Source organism: Hyposmocoma kahamanoa, unplaced genomic scaffold (genome assembly GCF_003589595.1).
Source record: "Hyposmocoma kahamanoa isolate Upper Pololo Valley unplaced genomic scaffold, ASM358959v1 103, whole genome shotgun sequence".
Taxonomy (NCBI): domain Eukaryota; kingdom Metazoa; phylum Arthropoda; class Insecta; order Lepidoptera; family Cosmopterigidae; genus Hyposmocoma; species Hyposmocoma kahamanoa.
Genome location: NW_020653344.1, coordinates 4482213 through 4500230, shown reverse-complemented (window position 1 = coordinate 4500230; position 18018 = coordinate 4482213). Strand labels below are relative to the sequence as shown.

The following is an 18018-nucleotide window of genomic DNA, read 5'->3' as shown; positions in this document are numbered from 1 at the left end:
AAAAAAAAAAAAATGTAATAAATGCGTGTCGCGGCGCACGCAAACGGGATTTGCTCAGCTATTAGCTACGGGCTCATAGCGTCACTTCATAATCATCATTTAATACACGATCCTCGTTTTCAATGTACTGGGAGATATGTATCTGTTCCACCATGACAGAGTAACTGCTACGTATAAATTCATTAATATTACAGCTCTGAAGTAGCTCTGACCTTTCGTGTTAATAAAATTGGTGTCAGTATATTTTTAGATATAATATCAAGATGTTTATAGGCCTTCGCAATAATAAACCCGTTTTCAAAGTTATGTAACCCTGTAGGCCCTGGTACAAATCAGTACATGTTTGACTTGTTATTGGGTTATTATGGTTTCTCATGATGTTGACAGTTACTTACAATTTCTGCTATTTGAAATTGACTGACGTTTAGTTATTATACAAAAATAATATTTTAAGCAAACACTCTTCTTCTCATCCATTATTACTCCCAATACGCTCACATCTACCTCTCCAATAGTTCACATGCTGTCAAAGAAAAAATGTAGGCCAATAGCATTGCGTCTTTGGTTTAGTATAAATATAAACAACCCCAAAAAAAAAGGACCCTTTTGAGGTTAGTAATTTGTATGTGGTGACAACTGTTGATGATGGTTTTTGGTTGTTGCAGGTACGAGAAGTGGGAGCGGGACCGCGGCGGCGGCGGGGGCGGCGGCGGCGCGGGCGGCTCGTGGGGCGGGGCGGGCCGGGACCGGCAGCTGGACCGCGAGCGCGAGCGCCAAGCGCGCGCGCACCAGATGTCGCACGCGCACGCCGCCGAGCCGGATGCCTCGTCGCTCTTCCCGGCGCCGATCAGGGTTAGTACACAAATCAGCCGGCAGACTGTACATCTTTCCGGATCGCTAAAGCTTGAGACACTGCACTCGTAGAAAATGTTTAAGTAGCAGTAGAGCTCCTTGTGAAAGATTCGTCCAGGGAAGTACTGCCACCTTTCTTATTTCTGCCGCCAAGCAGTAATGTGAGCATTCATATGTTCCGGTTTCGAAGGGTAAGGGTGCTGGTGAAATTACAGGCACCTGGTACTTGTCCAGTGGCAGTGCCCCTCAGATCTTTGTGATTTAAATTATGTAATAATTATGGACAGCCGTATTGCTTACCACCAAGCGCACGATTTGTTTGTCCCGTCACTTAATATTATATAAAAAAATGTTATTTCCGTTATCTTTTCCAATAGATATTATGTCTAGCTCCATGGAAACTTCAAATATTACTCTCAGAAATATGTAAATCATATAGCAAAAGAAAACAACAATTTTTATTGTATATAACTGTTACAAAACCTTCTCTCGTAAGGGGTTCCACTTATTTAATATTTGACTTTTTAAACGGAAAGGCGAAGTTGTTTAAATTTTCTATTTAAGTAAAGACTATACGAGTTGAAGATAATCAAATACGTTTTGGTTTAAATAACAAATATTTACTTTGGAAATATATTTATTCACTTAACGTTTCACGTCAGAAATTGTATGGTAGACAGGTATCCTTCAATGCACACGAAGTGTTTTGCTCCCAAGTTTTCCTCAGAGCATTAAATCACAAAGATCTGAGGGGCACTGCCACCCGTCACCCTGAGACATAAGTTGACAAGGTCCATGTGCCTGTAATTTCACCAGCATCTTTACCCTTCAAAACATGAACGCAGTAATGCTGACATTACTGCTTGGCTACAGAAATAGGTAAGGCACTACTTCCCTGGACGAACTCTTTCACAAGGGGCTCTACTGCTACTAAATTAATCTCATAGAGATGTTACTTTTAGGAGTACATTGTTTTGTATAATATTTAACTTTTTTTATTTCTAGATAAAAAGACAAGCCTTAATAGCTTAACGGTTTGACCTATCACCTCTCAAACACAGACCGTGCGTTCTGAGTCTCTCGGAATTTATGTGCGACTTTTAATTTGAAATTTATCATTAGCTTTTCGGTGAAGATAAACATATCGAAGAAGGTCCCCAACGAGGACTATAACCTAAACCCTCGCCAGAGAGGAGACCCGTGCTCATCAGTGGGACGTATAAATAGGTTCATTATGATGAGTTGGAAAGACAAACGTTGATTGCATTTCTAAACTTTATGACTTAAGCAGGCACGTGTTCATTTGACAGTCTTTTGTTCTCATTCGACCGTGTCCTTTAACACGTACAAGTATTACCATATTATCTACACACATCAACATGCTATGGCTATAGTATAAAACTGATTGCTCCCACGAAGTAAAGATAATTCCTGAATATTTACGAAGCAAATCACAGTACAGCGTACAAATCAGCTAAAAGCAAAACTAGAAGCTAACGTATTGTAATAGCGCAAATCCATTTCGTTGTGAACGCGCATGTGTTGATTGAATTGGATAAAAAAATTGTAGAGCTGCTTATTGCTTGTCATACTTGCAATGCAACGAGCAGTAATTCCCGCGTGGAATCAGCAATGATGTAGATAAAAACGAAGATATATCAGTGTCATGTCAAAGTATAAATGAAATGCAATAAACAAATTTGGCTGTACAGGCGTGAAATAGTTACGGCGTTAAGGCTTCGCTCAGGACACGTTCCTTTGAACAAGTTTGGATATCTGATGTCAAAGGTTCCTTCACCAAACTGAGACATATGTGCGACAATAGAGGACGTCTTTCATGTGATAATGGAGTGTGTTAGGGGGAGGTGTTAAGACAACAGATTCCAGACTTAACGCTGTGTGCAGTAGGCATATGCAACAGCATCCTGGCCAGCCCCTTGTCTAAGGAGGTCAGAATGTTACTATCGCCCCTGAGGGTATATATTTATAAATATAAAACCCTCTAAAAAAAGAATGAAAAAAAAAATTTACTGACAATTTGTATCTGTCGTTTGATGATCACTTCGTTATTGAAGTCGTATCTATTCAAATAGTTTTATGAAGACCGAGACCATCGAAAGTCTGTAAGGGTTATGACGCGCGAACAATAATAGCTGTGGAAGAGGTCTCTAACTGCAATAGTTTTTGACGGCTTTGTAAAGACGTGTGGGGTTTGGCATTATCATGGTGAAATACGACAGTTTTATAATACACCACTTCTGAGCTTTTTTCATACATTGTAAATTTAAAACTTTCCCGCCTATTTTTAAAAAGCACGCTAAAATATTAGTTTGAAAATGACCATAGACAATATAACTTTTTAAAAGAAAAGAAATCTTTTTTGTTTAAATTTAGCTAATGGCAAAGAAATCGTACGGACTATTTGACCAACCCAATATAGATACCAATAAGTAAGAGCTCGTGAAGATTTCTTAAAGTTCTCACTTTAAAGTTGGTGTCGTCTTTATTCAGTGGTACCAAGAATGTCTTCGAATAATGTGGTACCGTCTTGTAAATGGTAATCGAAGTTGCCCAAGTAGCAGTTTGCGTAAGAGAGTGTTCACCTGACGATATCTAGCTACAGGCATTTCCAATACGCCTTGATAAACTTTTATTGACGATAAAATGTTACCATACCCATGGATAACATGGGTTGCAAATTGGAACGAAAATTTGCCGCAAAAGTAATATTTTGCTTCCCATTGTTCGTTTTCATTTGCGTGTATTATGTATTCATAAGCTGTTACATTAGGTTGAACAAAGCCACTCTCCGCCGAGACTTTTGTATCAGAGAAAGCAGGAGCGTGGTGGAATTTTTAATTTATTAGACTCATTTGAGAACCGGCTAGGTTCTCAAATGAGATGGAAAGATGAGACCAATGCGACGGGACGAACACCTATTGGTAAACGACACACTTACCCATAACATTTGCAGTGTCACTCAGAACTTTAGAAGATCTCATGAGGCACTGTCACTGCGCCCATCATCCTGAGACATAAAGTTGATTAGTCCCATCATAAAAAAGCTCCAAGTCATCAACGAGCTATGGAGCGAGCAGTGCTCAACATTTCTCTATGTGATAGAATCAGAAATGAGGAGATCCGTAGAAGAGCGAAAGTCACCGACATAGCTCAAAGGATTAGCAAGTTGAAGTGGCAGTGGGCGGGGCACATAGCTCGTAGAACTGACGGTCGTTCGAGCAGAAAGGTTCTTGAATGGAGACATGAACCAGAATGCGTTCAGCGGGACGGCCCCAACTACGGACGGATGACCTGGTAAGGGCGGCGGGTAATCGATGGATTGACGGCGCGTCCGATCGACGACTCTGGAAATCTTTAGGGGAGGCCTATGTTCAGCAGTGAACGTCTTCTGGCTGATATGATGATGATGTATCTAATTTCACCAGTACCCTTTAAAACCAAAACTGAAGTACCTAATACTCACATCACTGCTTGGCGGCCGAAGTAGGTATGCTGGCAGTGCTTCCTTGGAGAAAGTCTTTCATTCAAATTCATTCATTTCATTTCACAAAGAGCTCTACTGCTACTGAACTTCATTCAAAATGAAGTTTTGCTTGCTGTACTCGTCGCTGTATGCTTAGTTAAAAATCGTAAATAGAATCCTCTTTAATATTGTCTAAGAATGGTAATAATGTTTAGTTGTATGGTTTTCTTTGGTCTTTGCAGTAAGGACATGACCTTAGTTTAGCGTTAGTCTTTCAACTCGCGTGATAACCCACAATAAAAGTGAAGTACTTATGCGGTTTTATAGTCGCCCGCACGTGTCTAGCTTTGGGATGTAGTCGCACCAGATACCTTGGCGTTGATAGCTAGTAGCTATGGCTGCCGGTCCATGTAGTGAGAACTCTGATAACGTTATCTGCCCCTCTCGATTCCTTAGGCATTCTCGCACGAATGAGGGGGCGAGGAAGATCGAATGATTCTGGCCGTTGTCGCCAATGTCAGTCGAGTTCGAGGCCGTGGCTTGTTTACGCGTCGACGTTCGGTGATTACGCTTATACGATTCGCTTCTCCGCGAAGATTGTTGCCAAATCATTTGCCTAGTTATCTAATGTTGTTGGCTCCTCACCGGATAATAACGATAACGAGTGTTTTGCTTTTGATGTTTGTCTTTTGATATCCATTTTTACGTCATTGCAAGAACTCAAATCGCTTGTATGTTTACGGTTATTAATATCGTAAATAGGTGCCTCCGTAATGGCGTGTTAATAATAATCTTATTCGTGTTTGAATAGTGATTATTTTTCCATAACGAAAACGAATCACAAGAGTGTGTTATGAAGTCGTTATTGGTTTTAAAGCGACGAGCTTATCTCGGACTAGTGCGCGCGACCCACTTTTGTGCTGCATGCCACATATGTACCACATATGCTTGCTCATAAACATTCTCCTATAAACATCAAAGTAATTGTTGTTATTCTTTCATTAGTTTAGTATGAACGTACTATGCGTGGCTTTTAATTTGTCTCTTAAGACGTCTTTGGGACGAAAAAAACAATGATACAGCACTACAACACTTATTTGCCTGCAATTTAGTTTGAAAAATTCAAATTATGTGCAATCACGCCTGCCTTCTATTGATGTAGGGACAGACTATGTACTGCCGTTTTTTACTTTCTTGACATACCTCTTTCGTTTTCGGCATTAGCGCACTCTCTCTTTTACTTCTGCTATTTTTAATCGAACCCTTTCTGATACCTACCCATAATACCTGCAGTACCTCTAGGTCTTTAAATAGTACATAAAGTTGACAAGTCGTCGGGGATAGTGCAACTACGCGTAACTAGCATTTAATTACGAGTTTCCATTACAGTATTGTAGGGGTCAAATCAAATCCGCGTAAATGTCGTGGCAACCAAATTAGCGTCAGTCCCGTAGACTCTGTTGTTATCAGTCCGCAGACAACATAAATTAGTGCTTACTGTGCAGAAATCAAAGTCGTAGCCATTGAAATAACAAAGTAATAACGTTAAATCCTGTTCCTGGAAAATTTGGTTTGGTGCAGATACGCGCTTTTTACTAATACCACATACGCGGATTTGCATTATCCCCGACGAAGTCCTTTGTGCTTGTAATTTCACCGGCACCTTTAACTTTCAAAACAGGAACGTAGTACTCACATTACTGCTAGGCTGCAGAAATAGGTATTGTGGTACTACTTCCCTGGACAAACTAAGCTAAACATCCGTACATCCGTAATCTGACCTTTCCCTACGTTTCCGTCCGCATTTGTTCTATGGATAAATGTGTACCTTGTGTTTAGTAACATCTATTACAAATTTCAAATGACCTATACAATATCAGAAATTGAATTTGTAATGGGTGTATTGTTGACATGTTTGAAGTTCCCTTTAGGTACTATCTCCGATCATAATCTGTGGTTGAAAAATATAAACATCATTATTCGATTTAGATTTGGACTATTAATATGTGGTTGACTTTATCTCTCAACATAATCAATAAGATTATTCAAGTAATACACGAAAGCGTGTTTGACTGGACTGTGAGGTAATAACAAGTCCAGACTAACTGTCACAAGGCGTGTCATTAAAAATAAAAATTAAAGGCAAAGATGTTTTGGCATCTGATACGGACATTTTGGTGTCATCAAGGAAAGAGAGATAAAGAAAGACCGAGACGAAGTTATTTAGATCACATAATGTCATGTCAGATCAGAAAATCAATACTTCACCAACAAAAGCCGAGGTTTTAAATAAGAAGAAGAAGAAACCGTAGGGATTTTAATCTGGGCTGTCACTTCATTTGCCCCGGTTATTTTACACATAAAGGACATAAAGGACAAAAATATTTTTATTGTAATTCTTTGTACTGTAATTTCAAATTAATTTATTCTAACGATTATTGTAGTTTTATGATAACCTTCACTAACCAAATTGGTCCTACTGGGAATCGAAACATTGAGGCATCGAGGTCGTCATAGGTGCTTCTAACACATGATATTATGAAAATAATAGAAAGTACATGAAACAAATTATAAAAAATAAAGAAATTTTATAAATCTTCTGTTTAAGGATTAACGCGAACGAAATTTTTTTCGATAACTTTATCGAAAAAAATTTCGTTCGTGGAATCTTTAAACCTCTCCTGAAAAATATGGCCTTATTACACCAAGAGCAACTTGAATAAATTAATGTTCAAGTTTTCTTAATTAATTGTCTTTAAAATTAAACGTGATCTTAATTGCAAGCGACTTTATAACAATAAATAGTATATAAATGTCACCTATCAAGTTTTTACCTCAAGATGTAAAAATATAGCTGTTCATTGGACAAGGTCTCGGTAAACTTGCACGTGTTGTAGCTATTTCCTCATTTAGTTCAATTCTTACGCTGTCTCTTTCAAACGCCGTTAGATCAAAAGAGATGCATTAAAAAGAAGTAACAATATCCATTTGCTACGTAACTTTATCTTCTTTTACGACCTTTGCGTTATTTTTTAACTTTGTTGGATATGTTTATGCGTCTATTCAAATACTCTGGTATTTTCTTAGTTTAGTCAATTTTCCTCGCTATTCCGACCAAATAAAAGTTTTTACGCTTCGGTTTTATGATTGCACCCATTTGCGTCAGCGTCTAAAATAAATTTTAATACGCCTCGTACGTTTGGTACGTTGTTTTGTTATTTATTGTCACGTGTTTCTTTGTCTACGCAAAGTTACTGAACGGTACATACTGTATTAATATGTGTTATATTGCTGGTTTATTCAATTGTTAAATGCTTTCCTTTTTTATAGATTTTAAGACTTTCGTGGTTATTCACTAAATGGTTGTCACTAATTACAGATTTCTTTTTAATTTTTCTGTTTTATCTGACGTAATGTTTTTAATCTGAATACCAGGATTTTTGTCGTGTTCCTGGTGGTAAGCGACACGACTACCCATAACAGTTGTAGTGCCACTCAGAGCTTTAAATCGCAAATATTTGAGGAGCATTGCCACTGCACCTGACACATAAGTTGAACACCAATGTGCCTGCAATTTCACCAGCACCCTTAACACTTCAAAACCGGAACGCAGTAACACTCACATTACTGTTTGGCGGCTGTGTCTGTCCGTCTGTGTGATTGTTTCAGACATCGTAGCTCCTCAACTGATGGACTGATCTCTAAGCGGTTTTTTTTTATTTGAAGTAGACCATCAGTTCTTTTTTCTGTTATTATAGGATCTCAGTCATAAATTGAATATTTGTATTACATACCCATCAAAACAGCAACGCAATAATGTGAGCATTATTGCTTGCCGGTAGAAACAGGTAACGTGATATTACTTCCCTGAACGACCTGTTTCACAGGAGCGTTACTGCTAAATATTATCTGTTCAGGAACTTTTTGATACCGTACTAATCAAAAATCTGTCAAGTACGCTGAGTTATTGTTGCGAGGGAAAAATCGACACTCATCAGTCAACCACGACCATTGAGCCGTGAAGACTTTTTGTGCATGAATAAACAAGAAAAAGATTCAATAAAACCGCCAGGGAAACAAATTTAATTTAAAGCTGGTACAAATTGCACCTGAAACCCGTCGGAGTTAATTTAACTCAATAATTCATTAGAGCAAAAGATAAGCAAGCTAAGAGCACTGTAAATGGAAGCACAATGGGAACACAATACAAATACATTGTACCATTGCAGGAAAAGCGGCGTCTAGACGGCCTCATTACTAACCCCACCACCTTCTCCCCCACTTACCGACACCCCAACGCTGAAATATTCTGATGAAAATATGCCTCAGTAATCATATCACAAACATGTCTTAAAGAATTCGTCAAAATAGAGTGGAAGAGTGATCTTACGCGGGTTAAAGACCTATCAAAGGCTTCCTGGAACTCTTAGTTATGACAATGTACACAACATGCGTATTTTGTTTCTAACCCTTATTTGGTGTTGATCTCCACTATACAACCACTTTGTGTCCCTTTTCAAGTCCCTCTCATGAGAATCTCAAACGACAATGGCGAAAGCGGTTACACTCTGAAAACAAATTGACAGCTTTTGTGACCATTCTATATCTATTGTCTATGATTAGAGACTCTGTTTGGATAGCCACAAAATTGCTTTGTGGCTGGAGGTCTATCAAAGGTCATCAAAGTATTTCAACGTCAAGATGTAAGGTTAATGACCTTACACATTATTCGTATTAGTCAACGATTTCTTTGCGAACGGAAATAAATAATGTCGCCTTAATGCATTGTGAATATCGCCGACTTACACTGTGCTGTTGATGTCATTGGCTTTCCCACGTGCCGACACAAGTGGAACTGTTTTCCTCGAGCAAAACACGGCCTTAGCGACTCCCCACAAGTAAATGAGTGTACTCAATTGACAAGTGTAATTTATTTTCCGTGATACGTACGTTATTATTTTCAGAAATCTGATTATTCGTTTTTTTATAGTTCGTTATCACGCCGCACTGTTTTCATGGCCGGGTTGTATTTATTTATCTTCTTCAACTAAAAGCCGTCCACTATGGTTTCGATTATCTAGGGAACTAAAACCTTAACAACTTTAGTTTTTGCCACACAATGTGATTTGACATTTTCGATGCGTAGTGAAGGCTTCTGAGGCTCGACGGCTCTGTTGTGCGTACCTTCGACCGACAGCGCCCGTTCGCTCCAATATCCTCCGAGGGGCGTTGACTTCACCATTGCGAGGGGCAGGGGGGACGCTCGCGCCCCACGTACGAGATTTACGGGCTTAGAGATGCGAATAACATGTGGTGAAATTCACTTGTTCACCTTAATGGAGAGATTTAAAGAGGTGTCCGCATTCCAGGCACTTTGTTTGAATTATTAATTATAACGATACATAAGCAATTGTTGCCGTAAACATGTATACACACGTAGCTTATCCTAAGATTCGCAATATCGTTAACACGGAGCAGAGTGTCTAACATTCTGACGCTTATTAAGACAGCGTATAACATAGGATAAATTTAAAAACTCCAACATGCAAGACAAATTAAACATGGCTCGCAATATCTGCACTGTTGTGCTGAAAAGTGCTTCCGTTGAAACACGAGATATATCGTAACACAAAGCAGCTAGCTGACGCGTTCTGGAAATGAAATCAGCCGTTACAAACAGATGGGCATTAATAACTTGCCGAGTGGAATACATCAAGATTAGTTCACCAGGGTCATATAAAATGTGACCATAATAGCGTCCCTTCAAAGAGTGCTTTGTAGAGTAGGGTCTGAGGTAAATAGCTTTTGCGAGAACTTGATAGACGATCGCTGCCCTTGTTTCTATCATAAAGATAAATGTGGCAATAAATTGATGGGGACCAAAAATAGAATATTATGCATAGGCGTCCAACATTCTGGTCGTGTTGTGATGATCCGCGTTATGAATCAGCGTCGAGCGTGAGGCGCGGATGACATTGAGCCGGTTTATTTAGGACGCGAGCCGCGACGCGCCGGCGACGCGACGCTGCGACGCCTGACCGATTGCACACCGCACACGACAAACGGCACGACACACAATGCCTCAAACAGATAACACTATGAAACAAAGAAGGAAGGCGAAAGCTAACCCAATAATTATAAAATCAACGAAGAGCCGTTCATGGACTTTGCTAGTATAATTTCACGTTTATGTTTATGCCTGGTTATCAATATATTTTTAGAAGTCGGGAATAAAGAAATTGTAAAACATTGTATTTTAGAAAAAATGCAAGAGCAGAACTTGATTTAGCTCGAACATAGATTATGTAACGTTTCATTATAAACATGATTGAATGTTTACCTACATAAGTATCGGTTATTTTATAGTACACACTTAAAACATTAAAGCTTTATAATACCTACTCAAATAATCTATTAAACAGTAATGACATAAAATAGAAAATAAAACACAACGTGACGAAAATGTTTAGACAATATTGAAATGAGACAATGTCAATGTCATATTGAGATTGAGAAAAGTGTGACTATTTTGGCAGATTTCTGACATTTGGACAGATTTAATTTTTATTTTATTTTCGTTTACGGCAGAACATGTTAACGTTGTTTTAGATGTAGCGGAGTTTGGCTGATTTGGGAATATTTAGCAAGTTCTTCATTATTTTTCGTCTGTTACAGAGGTATTTACATTTCTAGGTTTTGTGTCATCAATTTGAAGTAATAAACGTTCCTATTTTGTCTTTACGTAAAAAGAAACGCGAAAATTTGTACATTTCTTTAACCACAAGAGCAAAGTTCTAGCAGGTAAATACAATATATTTGTTGTTTTTATTTTTGACCCAATGAAAAAATGACATTAATGATAACCCAGAAATAAAAATTAGGTTACATGGTGTTATGCGCCTCTTATAGACTGACCTTCGATTCTTGATATAGATCAAGAGCAAAATAAGGCACTGTTTTTTGTTTCAATTCTGAATAACATTGCACATCTTGCCAATAATATATTTAGCTAAGACGATTCATTTATAAAACATCGTTTGTTTTCGCTAGGTGCGAACTCAAATGATGTCACAGTTTCAACAGTACATAAAACTGTTACGTCTGTTCATTCTTAATCTAGATAATATTTATATGTTGCCGCAACGACTATGAAATGATTCTGTCGCATTTCGTATTCTGTATTACATTGGAGTAGTTTATATTTATCATATCCAAACGTGACTGGAATATAAAACTAGCGCATTTTTTCTTCGCGTTCTCGTTTTTAACTATTTTAGACTTAAGGCGAGTCATCGGAGGAGAAGCGGGAAAAACTGTTTTGCTAAATCAAATAGTTGATGTTTACAATTAAATAATGATCTTGCAAAAAATATGCGACAAGGTCAGGTGGGGTAAGAGGAACACGGGGGTAAGAGGGACTAAAGTCCATAATATTTAAAGTAAAGCGTTTAGCACTATAGTCTTTCAGTCGATAAAGCAGACAAACAAATTAGTTTTAACGGTTGTAAAGGGATGTCGGTACGATGTTCCAAATTTGAGAGAGAGAGAAAAAAAATTGACTGCTGTGTAGTCTGGAAACACGAGATGGGCGCGTAATGTTTTCTTTGCTAGATCTTGGTGAAAAAAAGTGCTGGAGATTATTTTTATAGAAAAACACGTAGAGAAAACGGTAAGTTTTACTTTTTATTAGTTATTTCAGACCAAAAACAACAAATAATACGAGTTTCATTGGAATCAAAATCCTAACCGCCAAAAACATTGTTGGGGTAAGAGGGTCTAGTACTTATGGGGTAAGAGAAACATATGTTCCTCTTCCCCCGTGTCAGGGGTGACAAACTTTTTGATGAATTGTCATGATGGAATATTGTCATATTCGACCAAACACAACTTTATATCCGTATACATTATTTTATGTATTATTATTTTATACCTGGATATATATATATATACTTATAAGGAATTAAGTTAAATTTGTTCAAATAACTTTTTGATAGTAATTGTAAATTTTGGTAAAATTTTAGTGACTTCGTCCACGTGATGTTAATTTCTGATGATGTTACAATAATTACACCACTATAATTTTATGTGTAAACAATCACACATCTTAAGATAGTTTTTAAGGCCAGCAAACTCTGGTAGTAGATTTTTTCCGTCAGAAATTTTTACAAAATTTTATATTTTAGTGGAAAACTAAAAAAAATTACATAAGCTCTAAAATAATGACGTAATCTAAGAACAAACACTAAAATGTACGCTCATTGCACATTAACTACGTGATCACACTACTTCTACACCAAGTTTCAATTGATTTAGTGGAACGGTTTTCAAAGTAGAGTGGTTTTGGTGACTACGAGAAGAATAAATTTTGTTAGAAAGAAAAATTAATTTATACAATTTTTGGACCAAACGTTGTTTTTCTATTATGACGATGTTTAAAAAGTACTTAATTTACTTAATGTGTTGATTTGTAAACGAGTGGTTCAAAATGTGCCTTGATTATACTTTGTACATACCAAAAAAACTATAATAATATATATAATATAAACAGATTCACTTTTTTTTAATTTGTCACCCCTAACGTTAACCTGCATGTTCCTCTTGCCCCAAAATTAATTTTTCACCTTTTTTTATAGGTATGCGTTATTTCAATGATTTTAAGATTAAATACGATTGAAATAGTTTTACTTAGGAATTAACTACGGATATATTTAAATATACATTGCATTTATATAAAATACGATAACAGTTCCTCTTACCCCGTTTTCCCCGTTATCCCCGGGGGAAGAGAAACGTTAGCACAACCTGAACGTTTTTGTCCGATACATCTTAAGTATTAATTTTAGCGTAATGATTGTTAAAACATGGAAAGCTGATAAACCAGGGCAAGATTAGAGCATTTCGAAATTCGTATAAGACATTACTTATTCCTCCTAGAGCTCATAACATTTGTCTCGAAATAAAATATGTTCCTCTTACCCCACCTGACCTTACATCTAAGCATATTGTCTAAAAAATGTGCTAATGTGTTACACGATAGGATGTACTTTATCTGATCATATAAAATCTTGAAAACAGGGTAAATTAATAGTTGTTTTGGATGCAAGTGCGGAAAGTTAGTCATCCTTCACGAGTCTCGAGACTTCTTGGCCCAACCCAGAGGCGAGGGTCAAGACTTGAGACAAGTGAAAATGACAAATCCGCACGTGTATCAAATGACGTTTTTTAATACATTTGCGAAAAAACTACATTGAAAGTAAAATAAAACAGTATATTTTAGTGGCGCGACGCGTAGCGATCTCACGTAATTCTCACCTCCGGTCATTGTTAATACTCAATCAGCCATCTTTATGGAAAATATTTTGGAATTTTAAAATGTAACACGTTGTTTTATAAAATACCTATGCAATTTAAACAAATAAGATGTTTGTAAGTAAATATAAGTTTTAATGACGAATGACTTACATCACACAGCACATAAATATTAAATAAATATACAATCTCTTTAGTTCTATGTTTAAGACTTGTAACAACAGTAAATATAAAAAAATGGATAACCTCAGTACAGAGTACTTAAAAAACCGACCTCAAAAGTACGTGGAAATACATAAAATAACCAAGTTTTATTGAAATCGGTTACCGGAAAGTGCGCAAAACCGGATTCAGCCCCTAGTTCGCCACTGTACGAGACTTGACACAGGAGATAATAAAAATCGGTTCTCACTACTCAAAGTATATTGAGAGAGAAAAACGCCTTGAATTGGAGAATAGTAAAATCAACCATTAAAGTAATTGCTCTTTATAATAAAAAGTAGGCGCTATTAATAAAAATGAATCTTCATGCTTGAATAGCCACCCTTGGATGGTTTTCTTCAAAATTAAATGGGACCACTATGAAGGTACCCTCTTTCCAACAAAAAAGAATCTGTTCATAAATACCGGAGTTATCGCGTAACATACATATAAAGAAAAACATCAGTCGAATTGAGAACCTCTTCCTTTTTTGAAGTCGGTTAAAAAGTAAAAAGCACCAGTGCGAAAAATCCAACTTTCGACACGATTTGTGGTACGAAAAATACCACGTTTTGAGTTACTGTATTAAAAAAAAGTAAAAAACGAATTGTTTAAGAATAAAACATCTAACTTTGAACACAATTTTATATGGATATATTTCTTTAAGAACCTGCTAAATTAGTTTTCAAGTGAAGCCTTATTAGTTTTTTATTTTTCCCGAAAATTGCAAATTTCCCAACGGTTTTAAGCGCCCGCTGCCCCGTTAGTCGCCATTGGGTGCTTGTCGACGTCGGATCTGTATCAAATTTTTTTGTTTTTATTTTATTTTGAGCGCGCAGATTGCGGGACGCGAGGTGCGACTGGGCAGTCGCACACACCTTACCTAAAATCTAGGCTCGCGTTGAAATACCTAGCCTTAAGTCTCTTTTGTTTGTATGAATAACATTAGATATCATTTTAGGTTGTGGCTATTGCTACACATTTGAAATGAAACAATGTTTTCGGATCTACGAGTAAATTTTTCAAACAAACCAACATTTCCGGCTCTATGCAGATCCCATGATCACAGCCAATTGAGGTAGTAGCATATGAATATGAATATAGTATAAGTCATCAACCAGTTATATCTAATCTTAATGCTAACCCTCTATTCTAAACTATAGTTATAAGTCTTTAAATAGGCTTCGGCCCCGGGTTGGTTGGAGTAAGGGCAATTTGTTCAGGTGGGGATTATCGGATGGCACTAACCTGGGGCTCACTCCCGTTCTGTGTCCGAAACAATTACTGTCGAATAAGCAATACTCGACCTAATTAACAGACGTATAATGCGAATGAAACTTCATACTTAACATTGTCTTCGGACGAGAACGAGAGTAGAGTTCCACTGGATTGTTGGTGCGGTGCGAATCAAACATTGGCCCATCTAGTGTTGTTAAAAAACAGTCTTTTTTCTAAGGTGAAAAAAAAGACATTGAAAAAACATGAAAAGCAACCGTTTTTTTCTGGAGTACGTCTTTTTTCTAAAAGTATGAAAATAAAAATAGGACAATGTAACAATAGTATTTTTTTTACTACATTTCCTCTTTTGTTGTTAATGTTATTCTTCATACATAAATTGCTCAAAATAAATGGGCAACACTCACACTGTTGTCAATTTGTAGCGAATTCCCCAAATTGCAGGGGAATTTCAACTCGATTGGGGATTTTATGGGGAAAATGCAGGGATTCTAACATTTTACCTTTTTTTTAAATCTATCGCGATCTATCTATCGAGATTGCTGTTGCTCCGCTACTTTAATTATTACAGATAAAAACACTGCTTATTTATTTATCTAAGAGCGATATCAATATTTTTTCCACATCGCACATATTCCTTATCCCCACAAATGAAGATTAAATTTTTGTTATAATTATTACGGTAATTGATTTTAATAAATTGTATTATAAATACATATATTCACATATATATATTCTTAAAATAAAAGGTAGTGTCTTATTTTATTTCAGTTCTTCCATTTTACTTTTTCTGAAAAAGAAAAATTTAGAAAAAACCAGGGCGCCGTGTTTTTTTTCAAAAATGTGAAAAAAACATTTGGTTTTTATTCAAGTTACAACACTAGGCTTATCTCACTTCCATGCCACACCTGAACGCTTGAGGATTTAATGACAGCTTCTAGTGACGCGGTCGGCGTGGCTGTGTACTGTCACAATAATATAGCGTATGCTATCGATGTGATAAGAAGAAGTTATAAAAATCTTTAGTTTGACTACCTTAATTTTACACACAAAAAATACAATCGACTTGAGAACCTCCTCCTTTTTTTTAAGCCGGATAATAAATAGTAACTTTACATATTTTAGGATTTTGATGTTTCCTTATTATACACCTTTCATTATCAGTTTATATTATTTCATTATTCGTTTGTAACAACTCTTATAATGTTCGTTTTTTAACGCCAATTCGAGTCTTTTTTCATGATATCAAGCGACGGACAAGCTTTGCGCCTGGTGGTAAGCGACACCCAAGCGAAAATGTCAAAATAACGTTTTAACGATATGTACGATATTGCCAGCCAAACTTCGGGCAGAAGACAGCCTAGTGTCACGAGTTCGCTGACTGGCTGGTATTACCCGTATGTAAAACGAAATTACAAGACAGTTTACGGCGTAAACTGCGTGGAAATAAGAGTTCATATTCCCCCTGGAATGTAAAACAACTTTTACAAAACTGATCTTAGCAACATTAGAATTGTACCTTTAATTCTCCGTAGTAGAATATAATAATAATTGTGTATAAAACAACACGTGCGTGAGTAATAGCATGCATTAGTGACGTTTGTAGTGAGAGCATAGGCGTGGTTCGTTTTCTGGAACACCTGCCGATATATTTCGCTGTGGGGCTTGCCAACTTTGCTGTCTTCTAGTGTTGAGATTTTTCTCATCTAGTCTGGATAAAAAGAGGACGCTTCTTTTATATCATTTGATAAAATAAAACGCAATAGAATAAATGCAGTAGGCACGTGTGCCAACACTACGCGGAGTTCTTAATAGCAGTAAAGATCCTTGTGGAAGAGTTCATCCAAGGAAGTACTGCTACCTTACCTATTTCTGCCGCCAAGCAGTAATGTCAGCATTACTGTGTTCCGGTTTTGAACGGTAAGGGTGCTGGTGAAATTACAGGCACATGGGACTAGTCAACTTATGATTCAGGGTGACGGTCGCAGTGGCAGTGCCCTCAGGTCTTGTGCTCTGAGTGGCACTGCAACTGTTATGGACAGGCGTGTTGCTTATCATCACGCGCACAACTTGTTCGTTCCGTCACTTGATATTTGACAAGTCCCATGTGCCTGTAATTCACCAATACCCTTATCCTTCAAAACCGGAACACACTAATACGGACATTACTGCTTCGGGGCAGAAACAGGTACGGGTATATTGTCTGGCACATTGATCACTACCGTTTTTCTTGTTTAACAGTTGACTTGAATTTCATGTTTGTACTGCAGGTGACTGGCAACAAAGACCGAGTGACGCAGCAGATCAACCAGAAACTCGGTGACTACGACCTCGCGCAAGTACTGCTCGAAGATCCCAGCAAGTCCATAGGCATCTGTCATGAACCACCCAGCCCTGCACCTTGTGAGTACTATTTTGTTATAATTATCAATATCGTTAAAATGCTGGGTCTATTGTATTAAAGTCAATTAATTGTACAAGGCAATTGTAAAAGCCAACTAAAGGCAGCTAATTGGAACTGCTGTCTGTATAAAATAGGATCAATCTTTGATTTTGTCTAGGAATTTGTTTACACTGACAAGGGCTTCCTGTCTCGCTTTCAGATTCTTTATTAACTCACGTTATCTTTCAATTATGAAAGTTTTTTCATTTTTATATTGCGCAACTAGGAAACTAAGGGCGTTTAAAGAGCTTCTTGCTCGTGAATGTAGTTCCAGTAAGGCTAGCACGACAGGGCGCGACTTTCGCGAGAGTGACTTAAAGCGCGAATTGACGACGCGATACGCGCTTAAAACGAGTGTACTAATAGATAGTCGCGCGAGACCATATTCGTGCGATCATGTGTACGGCCGCGTTTATGTGCCTTTGTGAACCAAGTTCGCGCGAATAGATTTAAACATGCGCGATTATCGTGCGAACGGCAATTGGGACACCTA

At 37.4% G+C, this 18018-nt stretch overlaps 1 protein-coding gene across 1 annotated transcript in view; it reads left to right on the top strand.

The window, feature by feature from the left end:
* Positions 1-18018, top strand: part of LOC113238078 (AF4/FMR2 family member 4-like) — a 147653-nt gene that overhangs the window by 855 nt on the left and 128780 nt on the right. Inside the window, exons 2-3 of the mRNA XM_026474803.1 lie at positions 666-852; positions 17353-17485. Coding sequence (XP_026330588.1) covers positions 666-852; positions 17353-17485 — 320 coding nt within the window. The remainder of the gene's footprint in view (positions 1-665; positions 853-17352; positions 17486-18018) is intronic.